This window comes from Glandiceps talaboti, chromosome 18 (assembly GCF_964340395.1).
Source record: "Glandiceps talaboti chromosome 18, keGlaTala1.1, whole genome shotgun sequence".
NCBI classification, from domain to species: Eukaryota; Metazoa; Hemichordata; class Enteropneusta; family Spengelidae; genus Glandiceps; species Glandiceps talaboti.
Window position 1 is genome coordinate 3660620 of NC_135566.1, and position 17370 is coordinate 3677989.

The following is a 17370-nucleotide window of genomic DNA, read 5'->3' on the forward strand; positions in this document are numbered from 1 at the left end:
TGTAATAGCATTTTACCTCATGCTAGAGGGTCAAAATAGAACAAAAAGGTCAACTCTTTCTCAAGCATGTCTATAGTTAATTATGCATGTGACGTGCGTGGAGCAGAAGTTATGATATCAACCAAGAAAGTGAATATTCATTATTTTTATGATGTGCCTGTGCAGTATAAATTCTATTTCTGGTACCGAGAATTGATGAAGTAAAAAATACAGAGAACATTTACAGACTTGACAGGGAGAATATAGACTTGATATAAAGAGAATATAGACCAGCTATAATTACTAGATATGAACAGAAGTAGACAGACAACATATACAAAGAGTGGACAGAGGTACAGCAAGAATAGACATGTGAGGTATGGAGTGAATACACAAGTTAAGATATAGAATCTACAGGAAAGACCTATAGAAGGTAACAAACTACATCTAGAGACTGTGAACAGACTAGATAGAATGAAGAGACAAGCTAAATGAAGAAAAAGTCAGCAGACAAGATAAAGAGAGATGCATTATATTCAGTATTTCTACCTCCTGTAACTGTCGTACTTCGTCCTGCTTGCCTTGCAGATTTTGTAAGGCTTCTTGATATTCAGCCTCCAGTTGTTTCCGCTTCTCAGCGGCTTCTTGCATATGCTGTACAAAATGATCAATTGAAACGATGCATATGAACATAAGTCATGGTTACTTGATGTTTAAAGTTGCACAAGCTGAGTTTATAAGCTTTTTGCTTATGTGAAAATACTTACAAAAAAAACTTAAATTCATCCTTTTCTAGTATAATGTTAATGTTGATGCATACCTTATATGACAATACAAATTGTGTTCTGGCATTCTTAGAACAGTTGATTTCATAGTAGGGGTGTCCTAGATAGTTTTTAATATGTAAAATAAATTACATCATCCGTTCGTTCACAAGTTATATCCTAATACCAGATTTGAATTCAGTTAATTACAAGTGATGGTTAAGTACACATAGAATAATGTGAGTACCTTTTAAAACACAGTAAAAATACATCCCAAAAAGATATAAACTCAGCTTGTGCCCCTTTACATAGTTACAAAATAATACAATATGTATTGGCATGTCAAACCTTAGTATGATAATAATAATAATGTTGGTTATTATTTAGTGTTTTCCCATTCTGTGTTCAAAGCGCTTTACAATTATTACCCCTGGCTTGGATCTATAGTGGCCCTTTATACTTCCTCAACTCCTTGGGGAGCATACAATCCATTGCAGCCTTTATAAGTGCATAGGATTAAAGCATTCACGTTGCAACCTCTATCCTACCAGGTCCTCAATTATACAGCTGGGTTGACTGAGGCACAGTCGTGGTTCAAATCTTGCCCAAGGACTTTAGCCACTCAGAAACAAATGGCGGTCTCACATATACACACATTAAAGAAAACAAGCTATCAACAAACTAAGATAGACACAAAATTAACTGTATGTTGTTCTATAGGGTAGTTTACACAAGAGGGCAATAGCGGTGCCTTGGTTAGTATGGATGTAATCACGCTATAATCAAGATAGTATAAACACTGAATGAGGTTGAATGTGTAACCACTTGAGTAAAACTTGCCACCAGAAACACCTCTCTACTGTGAGTGTAATGACATAACCCATTGCTAGCTTTAACATGTCACAATGATACTTCTAGTTTGCGTCTATGTCAACTTCTTGACAACCTACTCATAATATTTCTGTTTACAAGGATTTCACTCTTTAGTACCACTTTACCTATTTTTAACCAAGTGGTCAAATTTTGTGTTTAGTCCATATAATAACATTATTAAACAGATGCCACATTTCCATGTAAACAGGTTCAGATTTATACCCAAAAATTGAAAACAGCAACTTCCAAATCTGCCATATTGAATGGTGCATGATACAAAATAGTGTTGTTCCATTACGTTATTACAAAAATTTGACTCAATATTTGCTTCATTTGAAATTTACAGCACCTGAGGTTGTTCTACATATTCAGGTGATTGTAATTTTGTAACTATGGCAACCCTTCAGATGAAGGACAAGTTTGACAAATCATACTGATCACTTTATTACATTAATTGAGAGATGGAAGTTTAAGTAATATATACAAATTTGACAGAACCAGTGTAGTCCATACCCACTATGTGTTGGAAATTGCTCATCCCCTCCAAGATTTACACTGCAACTTATCAGCTGTGGAGGCATTCTGCTAATGGCTTTTGGGGTATGTGGCTATTAAACTGCATCGATTTTCAAACTTTAATTATGAACTTGCTATAGTTACCAAGACAAGCTGAATACGACAAGTATTATCGGAGTCAGTGATTCCAAACTGTAAACATGCTGGATGAATACACAGCAAAGATAAAGACAGACACAGTAGACATGAGACAAAATAAAACAAGCACATTGGGTCCTTTTTCTTCATCATATTTGAATGAGATTGGCGACAAAGTGATTGAGTCACTAAGACTATTTGTTATTTGATTCTCACCTTTACGGCTGCCTCCAGTTTGTCAGCTTTGCCTTGCAGCTGGTCACGTTGGTTAGACAGTGTTTGTCTGGATGTCTCCAGTTCAATCACCTTCTCTTGTAAATGTTTACATTCTTCATTAACCTGCATAAACACAAATGAAAAGCAACAACAATTTTTTAAAATTTAGTCTAAATTTAGTTTTGATTAACCTTAGACCATAGGCTACAACGATATCCTAAAATTTTGTGCAAGGAGTCCAAGGATTAATATGCAACAAAGAATGGTTGTCAGTGATCAGCACCCAGTGCCTTAGTGTTAAAGAAGGAAGAAATTAGCCTAAAAGTAGTCAGGGAAAATCTGTGTAGTTTGGTAAGGTCAAACTGAGCATTACACAATGTACGTATCTTACATCCAGACCTATAGCTGGTTATCATTTGATATCAAAACCCAGCCAGTGTTAGGCAGGGTTCAATCCAAACTGCAGTGGTACGAAGCATACAAGCTAACCACTCAGCTGTTGACAACTCCATACATGATAGTATTTGAAACTGATCTAAATATGAGCAGACATACAAACTAACTAAATTTAGGCATAAAACTGCTCTCTGATACTGCAACACTTAGGCGGCTATTTTTATGTGCATTATCATTTATGAACTTCCGTAGTTTAAACACTAAGTAAATTTTATCAAACAATACTATAACTATTGATCACATACACCGTTGATGTCACACAAACCAACAATAGGTTTCCATAACAACAATTAGTAAAATCAGTATGCATATTAAACTGAAATTGATGCCATTCTGGGTAAAACTGTACTTCCTGTATTTAACTGACGAGTCAGGAATTCACAGTCTTGCTGTCTGTGTACATTTGGCTGATTGTGACTATTTTTCCAATGCTAAATTTAGAAACGTTGCATTCAATGCTGTGTTATATGTAAGATGAAGACACAGTTCTGTTGCAGATTTCCTGTAAAACTGGTGTTCTTCATGTATGTGGTGCCATTTCCAAATACACAAATTTAATTTATTATTATAATTATAATCCATCAAACAAATCTGTCAGACTCTCCAAAATTGATCTTAACAATATACCATTCAAATTTAAGTGAATTTTTGGTACATGTTATATACTCCTTTGAAAAGTCAAGTAAAATGTGACACAACACAACACATAACACATCTCTCTATTGACTACTGTGTAATGTAAACTGAACGGTTTTCATTCATGACATTGCTGTAATATATACCACACTGGCAAGCCAACTACAACATAGTCTTTGTGTACGATAAAACTTGAACAACACATTAACCCTTCAATAACTTCATTGCCCATTATATAACGCAACCTGAAAGATTTTTATTCTTAACACCGCTGTAACATACTTCTTTGGCAAGCCAACTATTACACTGTCTCTGGGAATGATGGTGAAAGACAGCTACATGTATCAGCTATCAGATCATTAAATAACTTTTTATATGCCTTCAAAACGTGACTTCTTGTAATCACTCCACTTTGTTCTGTAATGTTCTGTCAAAAGTCACATTCTCTAACTATTTTATTTGAATCAAATTTATTCATGGTACATGATCAAATCACTGAAATTCTTTGATTCAATTTTATCCAAAGTGCAAAATCAAACCACAGAAATTCTTTGATTCAATTTCTCTAAAGTACAAAATCAAGCCACAGATATTATTTGATTCAAATTTATCTAGATTATCGGTACAAAATCAAACCACAGAATAAGAAATTGTATTCTACTGAAATTTAGAAAACAAAAGAAAACCATGGAAATTCTTTGATTCAAATTTACCTAAAGTACAAAATCGAACCACAGATATTATTTGCATCAAATCTATGTATATTTTAATACAGTATAATTATTCAAATACAATTTATACTTCAAAATTAAATGACAAGAATTATTGTTAGTCAAATTTATTTGTCAAATATTTTCATACTATAATTATTTGACTCAAATGTATGTGCAGTATAAAAATCAAACCACAGAAATTAGTTCGATTAAATTTAATGTCCATGAATTAGAGCATGTTGTTTATTACTGTAAGAGGAAAATACCCATACATGCTACCACACTACAGATTGAAATCATGTCTACGAAATGTATGTACTCTCATAAATCAAAACAGAATATTTAATAATTATATTACGTAAAATATCCATATATTCAGATTTTTGGTATGATTTAATGGATCAAAGTGTGTACATTATGTAAAACTAGTACTGACCTACTTATTAATTGATGTATTCAATCAAATTGGTGGTCTGAGATCAAATATGAACAATTTGATTTTACTTATGCAAACAAATTCTTGTGTGCACACGGAACAGTACTGTATAGAAGGAATTCTATGACACACTTCAAGAAATTATCCAAACAAAGATAGCATGTACCTCTAACACTGGATATATTACATTCAAACACGATCGATTGAAAACACAGAAATGTGAATTTGAAACTTTTTAGGATCTATAGCCATATGGGGAAAACAATTTTGTTTTGATGGGGTGGGGGCAGCTGGAGGATTTTGAGAAAAAATTGTACAAATAGAGATAAACATAGTTGCCATGAAGGTGTTGAAAGCTGAAACTATTTCAAGAAGTTGACCCTGATGATAAGCCCACCCTAAATATGTCACACAAAAGGTTACTGCAAATGCATGGAATAAAGTAACAACATTATGATGAGAAATTGATATAGTCTTGTAACAGGTCAAGTTTACGAACTACAAAGACACGTTGTGCTGGATCTGAATAAAATAATAAAAGTAAATTTAAATACATAATAAAAATTCAAAAATATTATGATTCCAAATCTATTAAGAAAATTCTGTCGTAATTAATCTTTTTGTGATGTCTCATCACTTTTTGGTTAAAATATCACAATTTTTGTTAAATGTTTCTTATATTTAGTAGCCTGTATCCTTATAAGCTGCTGCATACATGTACTGTTAAAGTACAAATCTCCAACACACAAAATGTACTAATCTTTGATACCCTGCTTAGCATACAAATGTCCACAAAATACTGAAATCTCGCCAAACCTCCTACATGCATATCTTTTCAAACTGTTTATCTTAGAGTGACCCTGTTTCTTTCTCATTTCCACAAAATACAAATGTACCCTGCTACAGACACAGCTCCATAACACATATAGTACCTACCCTGCTACAAAGCTCTATAGAACACATACAGTACTCATGCTACAGACAAAGCTCTATAGAACACATACAGTACCCACCCTGCTACAGACAAAGCTCTAAAGAACACTACCCTGCTACAAAGCTCTATAGAACACATACAGTACTCATGCTACAGACAAAGCTCTATAGAACACATACAGTACCCACCCTGCTACAGACAAAGCTCTATAGAACACATACAGTACCTACCCTGCTACAGACGCAGCTCCATAACACATACAGTACCTACACATGTACCCTGCTACAAAGCTCTATAGAACACATACAGTACCTACCCTGCTACAGAAACAGCTCCGCAAAACATGTACATGTACAGTTACCTATCTTGCTACAGACAAATCTCTACAAAACACAGTGCATATATTTGTACCCTACCACAGACACAGCTCCACTAAATCTTACTTACCATATAGCAATTATAAGTCTCCATCAAACACACACCTTCCTTTCTACATACAAATGGCCACAAACCAATAAATCGTACCTACCCTGCTACATACAAATTCTTACAAAACAGAGTAACCACACAAGTATAATTTGTACACATAATATAAGTTCTATATATATAACACGCAGCTGCTGCAATTATCAATGGAATAGATATGAGAAGAATTGGCCACCGACACTAAGTTATTAAACTCACCTGAAAGAACTGCTTGTATACATCACAGGCTGATGGCACACACATGCACACACTTACACTATCGGCCACCAACTGATACTTCAGTTTGGACAGGATGTGATGTTTACTTACAGACATTGAGACAAGGCTACTGGGATTTATACAGACATAATGACTCCATTTTCAAAGCTCTCTAATTGAGAAAAATGGATATTTACTGCATAATTGGATGATTTAACATGGCCTAAAGCAGTTCCTCTGAGGCAGGCTTTATAAAATCCAAATGACCTACGTTCAATGTTAACTCAATGTCAACAACATGAACTTGCATTAGCAGATTAGTACAGAAATAGATGGAAACAAATGGGACATAAATTGGACATAAACTCAGTAATTTGTGTTGGTGGTGATGTTTGATAAATGTGCAGTAATTGGGTATGAAATCAGAATTTAAGGCTAGTTTTGAGCTCTAGCAGGGGGGAGGAAACTGTAGATTTATATGTACATGTAGTTCCATGTACAGATATTCTGTCTATTTGTTTATCATTATCACAAATCACATACACACACACACACACACACACACACACACACACACACACACATACAAACTCACACATGCACATATACAGAGGTTTCATGTATGAATAAACATTATAAGTACACACCAAACACAATCTAAGCAACTATTTGTCGACAAAGGTGACATCCATGCACTGTTTACAGACACGAGTTAAATCTCCTACACTACTTCCATCCCTGAGTAGAGATTTGTATTTTTTCAATCACTTCTCTCAGACAGCTTACACATAAGCTGCAGTTGTGAATAATTGGGCTGAGATTACCTGGCTTCCCTGCCTGATTTCAATTGCTATGAAATAATTACATACATATGTAATGCATTTTGGTACTGGATTTAAGGTTTATAAGAAGAAAAGGAACAAATAATGGACTCTTAAGAGAATATGAAAAGATTAAATGTTGTTTCAAGGTTATTATGTTATGATTATAGCAAAGCTTTACTTCACTTGGACATGTGGACTGTGGCACTCTAGATAATGATTGTCCATTAATGTATAGATTTTCTTCTGCTTTCTTCAAAATCAAATTTTTAAGTCTTCAAAGTCTTATTTTTTTCTTGGAAATCATTTTCTAAGAAATGAGTCTTCAATATATACTTCTTTGAATGCTTATTTATTTATTGCCTTATGATTTCATGGAAATCAGTCCTAACTACAAATTGTTTCCTTGAAAATCAATCACTTGGCTGTCTATTTCTTGGACTACATATTCACTGCCTTGCAAAAGTTATAATTTCTTAGAAAACAGATTCCTAGAAACGAAATTATTTTGAGTCTTCTAAATCTCCTGATTGTTTCCTGGAAAATATTTCCAAGGAGTAAAATTTGAAGTTTTCAAAATCTATGGCCTTCTCTTTCCTTGGAAAAGGCTTATCTAAGAATTGGACTTTGAAATCTTGAAGATTTGAACATAGATTATTCTGTCTTTAATAAATCTAGACACTTTCCAAGAAAAAAGACTTTTGATGTAGCCTCATTGACTAATTGTTATTGCCTTTTTGGTTTTTTTTTTATCGAAATACTCTTTTTTAAAACTGAAACATATGAAGTTAGGATTTACATTGTAAAAGCAAAATTCACTAATATTCAAATTTGTTTTGTCTATTCTAACTAATATAGAATTCACTGCTCTAATATTTGTAATCTCTCTAAATCTGGTGAGTTTTCTCAGATTTCCAATTGCATATTTGGTTTCAGAAGTTATAAGAAATAATATTGAGATTTGCCGAATTAATTTTAGTAGCATTAAGAAAAAACATGTCCTTAATTTTAGATTGAAAAAAATATGAAGGAAACATCTGCTGTCATTAATTACTGGCCATGACAATTATATGATATGATTACTATAACAAAAATAACAATCATCTAAATAGGTCAGACCAGGAAGTACGTGAATGATAGCTTTTTAACCATAAATCAATCTAATACATACATAAATTTGGTAAACTTTGACCTTCCTGGAAATGGGTATATTTATAATCTTTCCAAATCTAGTGTCAGTTTTGTTATATTTCTAATTACATGTTTCATATCAGAATTCTTAAGTAGAATCAGTAATATGTGGTTCAATTCAAGCTATATAATATTCTAAATGTTTTTTAACAACTGGAATCAATTTAGGATCTACGTTCATATTTCCTGCTAGGAAACAGAGAAACCATAATTGAATATATGACCCCTGGCTTACTGTAATACAAAGTGTAAGTGAAAAGAAGATTAACTATATAGTTGTTAAGTCTGTATGGATTCTTATCTTGATGTGTTAGTCATTCAACGCAATCAGACTTTTACATAGTAAGTTGATGAAGTAGCCACACGTTATGATTCATGACTACAGCAGCTAGGTACAAATCATTGGAGCTATGGTTTGAAGTCATGTACAGGGCAGAACTCAAACTTAGCAATAGTCCAAGGCATATAGACCACAAGACTTTATATCTAGACTACCAAATTTATAAGGTTGTAGTCTGTAACACTATTAGAAATCAATAGAAAATTGTAGCTCAAAATGTTCGTTTGGCTATTAACATCTGACTATCAAGTGTTAAGTTAAATTGTAGTTCTCACTTGAAGCTTTCTGCTTAACTCTTTTTTCTATGCATACATTAAATAAGTATTCTGTGACCATAAATGAACAAATATATGGCATAAGAGAGGAGGGGTTTGTCCTTTACATTTTTAGCACACCATTGACATACAGCAATTTTGTGACACACAAACTTTGCTTTTTCCCAATCCCAAATTATGTGGTGGATCCCAAGAATTGTCGTCATAAGATCTAACTCATCACAGCCATCACATCAAATTGTAAAACTAGAATACAGATTTAACTCATCAAGGCCATCACATCAAAGTGTAAAACTAGAATAGATATAACTAATCGAGGCCATCACACCAAATTGTGTAAAACTAGAATACATATCTAACTCATCAAGGCCATCACATCAAAGTGTAAAACTAGAATAGATATAACTAATCGAGGCCATCACACCAAATTGTGTAAAACTAGAATACATATCTAACTCATCAAGGCCATCACATCAAATTGTAAACCTAGAATACATATCTAACTCATCAAGGCCATCACATCAAATTGTAAAACTAGAATACAGATATAACTCATCAAGGCCATCACATCTAATTGTAAAACTAGAAATACAGATCTAACTCATTTATTTATCATTTATTTGACTTTATTTAAACTCGATAAATTTTTGAGCCAAAGGCTCTTCTCACACAATGTTGAGTATCTTAAAAATATTTACAATATATACATCCAGTCCATTAATCACATCAAATTTTAAAAACTGGAATACAGATCTAACTCATCAAGTTTACTAAAATGTATTACAATTCAACACCATCCACTCGCAAATTTTAAACCAATAGCTTACTGAATGACTTCAAATTTTTATTGTGCACACAGAGAAATATTATGACAAAATCCCATGACATGTGATTGTAAAAGTGGAATACCAAGGGAATTTGAATGCTTGCAGCATACTCCATGGGCATACTCCATGCACTTTTGCAGCATGGACTCTATTATAAGTTTATCAAAAACAGCAAAGTTTGTACAGAATTATAACCCATGTGTTCATGTGATTTTATGTACTTGGAATGACCACATGTCATTGGTATAGAGGTATATATGCAATACTGTTCTTCAGCATTGCACTGCATTGGAAATACAAATACGTATGCATGTGCATTGATGCAAGTATTCACTGGTGTATATGTAGTAATACACTTAGTTTATAGTATTTAAGGTTACTGATCAAACTAAACAAGAGGTTAACTGACTGCATTAGAATTCATCAACATGTAACTAATCTATTCTGACATCCACATTGGCTAGTGATAAACTTTACTTTGTCAAGTGATAGAGTAAATAATTCCAATTACAGACACTTCAACAACACTTAGGGGTAGAGATGGATTTGATGAAATTGTAATGAAAAAGCCAGAATTACAGATGTAGGAAACTCAGCGATATTTATTGACATAGACTTGACATAATTAAGAAGTAATGAAAATAGAAACTTACAGTTAGGTGTGAGTAGTACAGCTATAAAACTACCAGAGGGCGATCACATTATCCAAATTAGTATACTTATTATGGAATTTAATGAAAATTTGCTACATTTTTGGGTTTTTTCTCAGAGATTTTGTATATTTGCTTTCACTGACATAACTTCATAGCTACACTAAAACCTGCAATAAAATGCTGTGTTTCTACTCATTATCATAGTGATCACATAATCCAATGTACATTTGTAGCTAGTGTAGGTAGCATGCAATTATGAAGAATAGTATGACAGAACCTCATGATACTCTGATGCAAGTGTGGCATACTAGGGGTACTTGCATGAGTGCTTGCAGTGTTCTCTACGGCCATAATTTAACAAGCCCAGAAAGTGAAAGTGCAACAGAAAACACTGCAAGCATAAGTGTAAATACCCTTGAGTACCCACACCAGCACTCATGCAGAATGAGGTTCCTTTATTATCTGAAGTAAAACATTTTCCTAAAAATCATAGTTTGCGATCACGGCCTTTTATGTACAAGGAATGATCGCTCCAGTACTGCAGTGTAAATAACATTGGTTATTACGTCATGATGAAAAATAAATATTTTGGGTCAGAATTTGATTTCACATGAATTTCTTAACAGCTGAAACTAAAATCTATGTTAAAATGCTTTCCTTTGTACTGCAATTACTGTAAGAACTTTTTTCTCTTAATTTTATTTTCATTTTTGACTCCATTATGATGTATTTTGATGAACAAATACAACAAATATAGTGAAAACATACAGCTACAGGACCTTATCTTGGCACAGTGGATATCAATCCAAGTGGGGGAAAACTCAATACCTTACCATTAACACTAAGACTTTCCACAATATACCTACTTCTCTGCGAAACCAATTATACATAAAAAGTTATGTTTTCTATAAGAAAGTTTGATGAACAACTACATTGAGGATGATACAGGCTTTGAATACTTGAACACTATGATTACAGTCACAGCCCCAGAGCTGTCATTTTCAGAGATCTTTCTTTTGATTTGGGCGATAATACAATATATTATTTAAAGCTTGTGGCCTGTATGCATATAACCACAACAGTCAGAGGTCCTGATAGATATACAGCTGGATATCCCCATAGGATTGTAGCATTTCACACCAAATCATACAGCATACAAAGCCACCTGCTACCTTAAATACATTCTAATTTCCCTCAGGCACTATAATTTGTTGAGTACCTGCCAGTTTTGTCAAACCATCGTGTCATACATGACCTGGCTACATGTTATGTATCCGGGGCAGATAACCATAGAAAGATACTGTGATTTAGAACATTCTAGCATTTAAATTTACTCAACGTGTAACATTTAGATACTGAGGGAAAGTACAAGATTGTTGATATTTGTAAGAAAACAATCACCTTGAAAAATTATGCAAATACAGCTTTGGTGAAGTTATCTGAACATAGCTACATGCATAACAGAGCAATTTAATTTTACCAGATTCAAAACATTGACATATGCAGATATATTGTCAATATTTGCAAAAATAAAATCCCCAAAAACCTCGAAAAGTGGTGAGAACACAGCTTTGAGAAGGCTAACCTCAGAAGTCATCTGACTATCAGCTACACGCTGGTTTTACTGTTTTTTCTCTCTCCCGTGAACTAAACTCATTGCAGACTGCGGTGATCATTTGATTGTCAAACTGGAAGACATTTACTGTGCATTTGCAAATTAAATGTGGCTGCATTATTGTTACCTAGTCATCCATACAAAAACCTTTAATAGAGTATGAATGAGTAGCTGTGCCACTGTCCTATAAATGGATCAAATACAACACTCTCCATACTCTTGCATCATATATATACAGAACCAATTGTATCTATACATGTATCTTATGACAATATACTGACTTTATGATTTAAAGCAGCACTACATGCAGCTACAACTGGAATATTTTTTGAAACTGTGTGTTGTTGTTAGATATAATGACTTACTTATATTGAATCACCTGTGGGTAAATGTATTTGTGTATTAAACTGCACACATATAACCGTGAATAAATCCATTCAAATTGATTTTTGGGTCCACTTCAAAAAATCAGCACCCCACGAATTTGACCTTTTGCTGTACTATTTCTGGATACATTTGACTGCTAATTAACATATACAATGTCTAATTATTGGTATTTTATCAATTTTCAGTGAATATATTGTTGGTTGTCTAATCGAAAAGATAACACTCTAGTTATAGCTAGTGCCTCTTTAATGACCATTATCTCATCCCCGACATTCAATATTGAATAACTTGATATATCGAGAACAATTTACTGTATAAATTTTGCATACCCAATTTATCATGCCTCCATTAACTGACCATAAAATGTGCCTAGGGTACAGTACAACAAACATCACACCTGTGTATTATTCATTGCCACTTTATAAAATATATACCTACGCTAGACCACAATAAATATTAATTCTGTGCATAATTCATTGTCGAATGGTAACATATACCTAAGGTAGAGCGTAATAAAGATTAGACTTCTACATAATTCATGTTTAGGTATAAATAACTCAATGTTTTTTCATCCTTTCATAACCTGCTGTATTAAATTAACACGACAGTAGATCTCACCACTTAAGCAATAAACTGCTAAGTATTGTTACATGGTACAGTTTACATAAAAAAAGGTTCAAATTTTATAGCAACTCTTAACAACAACATGTATTCATATTTTTTACATGATCAGCTGTCACTTCACACCTATTCAATTTCATTTGTGTGGTTCTGAAATGTTCCAATCAATGTGTCAAATACACCTTTCTTCAAGAGAGTGTATTTGTGACGTGTTTTTTATACCTGTGAATATTATCAAATGAAACATGGATGTTTTTGTCATTTCAGCTATAGTTATCAATGTATTGAGTAATAAGCTGAACAGGAATTGCATCGATTTTGATAACACTGGGCATGTTTCTGTGAAGTTGCTATGTCAAAGAGATATATACACAAGTGGGACTGCAAGGCTGGATGTCCGTTTACAGCCTCACTTGCATAGCTGAAATGCACGACAACCAGCACCTGGTGGCCTCACTTGTGTAGAAACCTGACAGGGCATGCAACTAAGTTATATTAAGCTTGTTTCTGAATTACATGTAAATAAAGGATGAGATTTACTCCCTAATACAGGTACCAATCTCTATGGCTGACTGATGATTGCATTGTATTAATGGAGTTTTATGACCTCTTTATACTATAGCAAGCAAATCTAGAGACAGAAACAAGATTGGTTACAGAGAAGGTAGTCTCTCCTTTCAGTTAACTAGTGCATTCCATTGGCAATGTAAGTTTGACAAACATGGATGTGTATACATGTTTTTATCATATCATGATCAGGGCCATTTCTACTAGGTGACCACCATGCTCAAATTAACAAGAAACAATTAAACCAAATATCCTTGCCTATTTAGTAGTAGTGGTTTCGAACTCAGGGGGTAGATAATAATATGGTATATTTCAGCTACATCACTCAGCTTTCTTCAGCTGACGTACAGTTCTATGATGTAGACTTGTCATATGAGTGTATATTGTTGGCTATCAATCGTGCTTAAATTGGTCATAGTATTGTAGAAAAGAACACTTTGTGTACAACAGAAGCAGTTATAAATAATTGTTTCTTATATATTTGTCCCTACTACGACTTTGCTATATAGTTTGAAGCATTAGTATGATAATGGAAAAACTCTGATCAAGAGTGGTTGATTATTAAACATGTCACCTCTCAGGCTCTGATGATAATCAGTAAAATGTCCCTGCCTGGATTTTAAATTCATAGTTAGAATCGTTAGTAAGATCACATTTGGACTTAGAGAATTGAACACATCAATGATGACAAAACTGTGTCTAATTCTATTTCAACATCTTCCCTGCATCTCCAAACTAAATCATGATTACAGACCACACCGTGGTTGAGAATTAAAAAAATCAATGATAATTTGTGTGCCTAATTATTTGACATGTTCCCTGGATCTTCAAACTAATTGAAGAGATTAAACTGTGACGTTTAATTAATGAGATAATTACAACAAACAAGTATAGTCATAAATTTTCAAAATGGCACAGTAGAAATCTTGTTGATGCAGTTAGTAATAATACTCTTGTAAACAGATAATTAACAATTTAAAATTCCCATCACACACTGAGTTATGAGCTAATCGCACGTTGTCATGTTAAGATAAGTTATAGATAACCCTCCTACATGACAGTTCTGATTGTACAGATGACTAGGATTGCCACAATATATTAGATAAAATACCTTGTGACTTTTAATCTTTATTGATAAATCTTTGGCATTAGTTCCAAACTCAGAGCATAAATAATTCATCTAGTATATTTTGGTTAAATCACAAAGTTAACGTTTTTGGTTGTGTATTAAGCATGATTCATTCTATCTTAATAAATATCATCAGAATATTTGAATTTGGGTTGATAATATATTATCTTATCTTGTCTTGTCTTGTCTTGTCTTGTCTTATCTTATCTTTTATTATATTATTACTGTATTATATTACATGACATGACATTATACAATATAATTATACTCTATATTATACTATGACAGAACTCCATGACATGCAAGTGTGGCATATTCGGGGTATTTGCATGAGTAGTTGCAGTGTTCTCTGCGCCCGTACTTTCACAAGTGTAGCAAATGCAAGCACGAGTGCAAACACCCCTGAGTACTCACACTGGAACTCACGTGGCATGGGGTTCTGTTGTTATAACATTATCTGAAACAGCAAATTTGCATAAAACTCATACGACGCAATCACGCAATTTCGTGTGTAGTGAATAGAATACATGCAGGTATGCAATAATGTTTTCGGTATTGCACCTCAGGGAAAATACTCCAAGTATGTGTGCGCACCATGCAAGTAATCTCTGGTACATGTGTAATAATACATTTTATGTGTAGATATGTTAGCTTCTGCTTTATTTACATTGTAAGTCCAATACTTTAGTCAAATATGTTTCAGATAATTACTATCAAATACCAAACATTATAAATGTCAAAACCGTTCATTTATGTCTATAATTACTACCAAATACCAAATATTTTAAGTGTCAAAACTGTTCATTTTATGTCTATAATTACTATCAAATACTTTGATGTCAATGCCAACTGTATTTTGTGTTTAAACATTTTAAAAAAATACCTTTGTACATCTTGGGCTTCAAATGACTAGCACCTTAAATAATTTCCAAGAAACATGAAGATATTGCTCTTACCTTATCTAAATGTGAGAGTTTCTGTTGTGCCTCAGTGTTCTTCTTTGTCAGAGTTGTGTTTTGCTCTATTACATTTTGTAGCTCAGTTGACTGCAAAAAAGAAACACAAGATTATTTAATATGAGAGAGAGAGAGAGAGAGAGAGAGAGAGAGAGAGAGAGAGAGAGAGAGAGAGAGAGAGAGAGAGAGAGAGAGAGAGAGAGAGAGAGAGAGAGAGAGACATACTTATATTTCAACTTGTATGCTGTTGCACTTATATTTCAACTTGTATGCTGTTGCACTGAATGAATCTGGATTAAATCAGTCTAGAGAGGTATATATCCTATAAATACACTTTTGGGGCCAAAACATTTACATAACATTCAGTTTCAGGGCCAAAGAGTTATATGGCACATATTCAGCTTCAGTGCCAATATACACCACTTATTCAGTTTTGGGGTCCAAGAAATATATACCTAATCAGTTTCAGGGCCAATAAGGCAGACAACACATATTCAGTGTCACAGCCAATATACAACACCTACTTAGTTTTTGGGAGTGAAAAGAGGTACCGGTATACATCATTTAGTTCCTGGGCCAAAGATAGGTACATTATTAAGCTTAGTTTCAAAGGCAATGTTTGTACAACTCATTAAGTAAATGAACCGTATTTTAATTCACCAGGTGGGCACACAAAATGCTAGTTTACATACAAGAATAATTCATACAATAACATGAATAATTACAAAACTTCAAGTTATCTGAATTCTTTTAACCAGACACTGGAAGTGTTTAAGGCCTAAAGGGCATAGAAGAACAATTCATAAAAATCGTTCTCGCAGTTACATAATTATGCTCCAAGGAATGTAAATTATCTAATATTGTTGTTAAAGTAATGCAGATTTCATTGGACATGACACTAGAGGTGTGAAATTTATACACGTTCTTTTTCAGACATGTATGTAAAAGCATCTGTGAACCTTTAATAAAAACCCTCTTCCATTGTACATTATATTATGTCAGGATTCCTAGACTTGATATTGTCTTAGACTTGACATTGTCAACAAGAACTACTAACAAATTACACTATACATTACAGATTTCATTAAAAAAAATGTGTGTGTGTGTGTGTGTGTGTGTGTGAGGTGTGTTGGGGTGTTGCATGAGTAGTGTTCCAAGACCCTTTCCATAACCATTTGTTAACAGATTTGTATGTGAACACCTGAAAACAGATAGTCAAACTCACTGAATAAACACAATATAGAGACTGAAACATATAATTTAAACAATACTGGCTGTTTGACTAGTAAAAACAATTTTGCTAAGATTCCCAGAGGCAGAATTCACAAATAACATTAACAGCTACCTTGTAGGCTCCCATGGGTCGTAACTATTGCCTGTGCAACATTGTATATAATGCCTTGAAGCTACATTTTGCTATATCTCACGTTACATTAATTACAAGAATAACTTGTTGGCTGATAGAATTGACTTTGTTATTTCAATTAGATAAGCATATTTCCTTTAATCTCTAAATGGTTTATTGGTAAAAATACATTGTAGTAATAATAGCAATAAAGTGTTACTGTCTGAGACAAACAGCAAACAATGTACATGTAGGGCACTTAGTCTGGACAACATGTGTATGGTAATAATAAGTCAAG

The 17370-nt window shown here is 33.4% G+C and overlaps 1 protein-coding gene across 3 annotated transcripts in view; it reads right to left on the reverse strand.

The window, feature by feature from the left end:
* LOC144449607 (uncharacterized) overlaps positions 1-17370 on the reverse strand; it is a 145729-nt gene that overhangs the window by 50072 nt on the left and 78287 nt on the right. For all 3 annotated transcript variants that reach the window (XM_078140177.1, XM_078140176.1, XM_078140175.1), the window contains exons 8-10: positions 15728-15817; positions 2487-2609; positions 529-633 (exon numbers count right to left, since the gene is read on the reverse strand). In XM_078140177.1, the coding sequence (XP_077996303.1) occupies positions 529-633; positions 2487-2609; positions 15728-15817 (318 nt within the window). The remainder of the gene's footprint in view (positions 1-528; positions 634-2486; positions 2610-15727; positions 15818-17370) is intronic.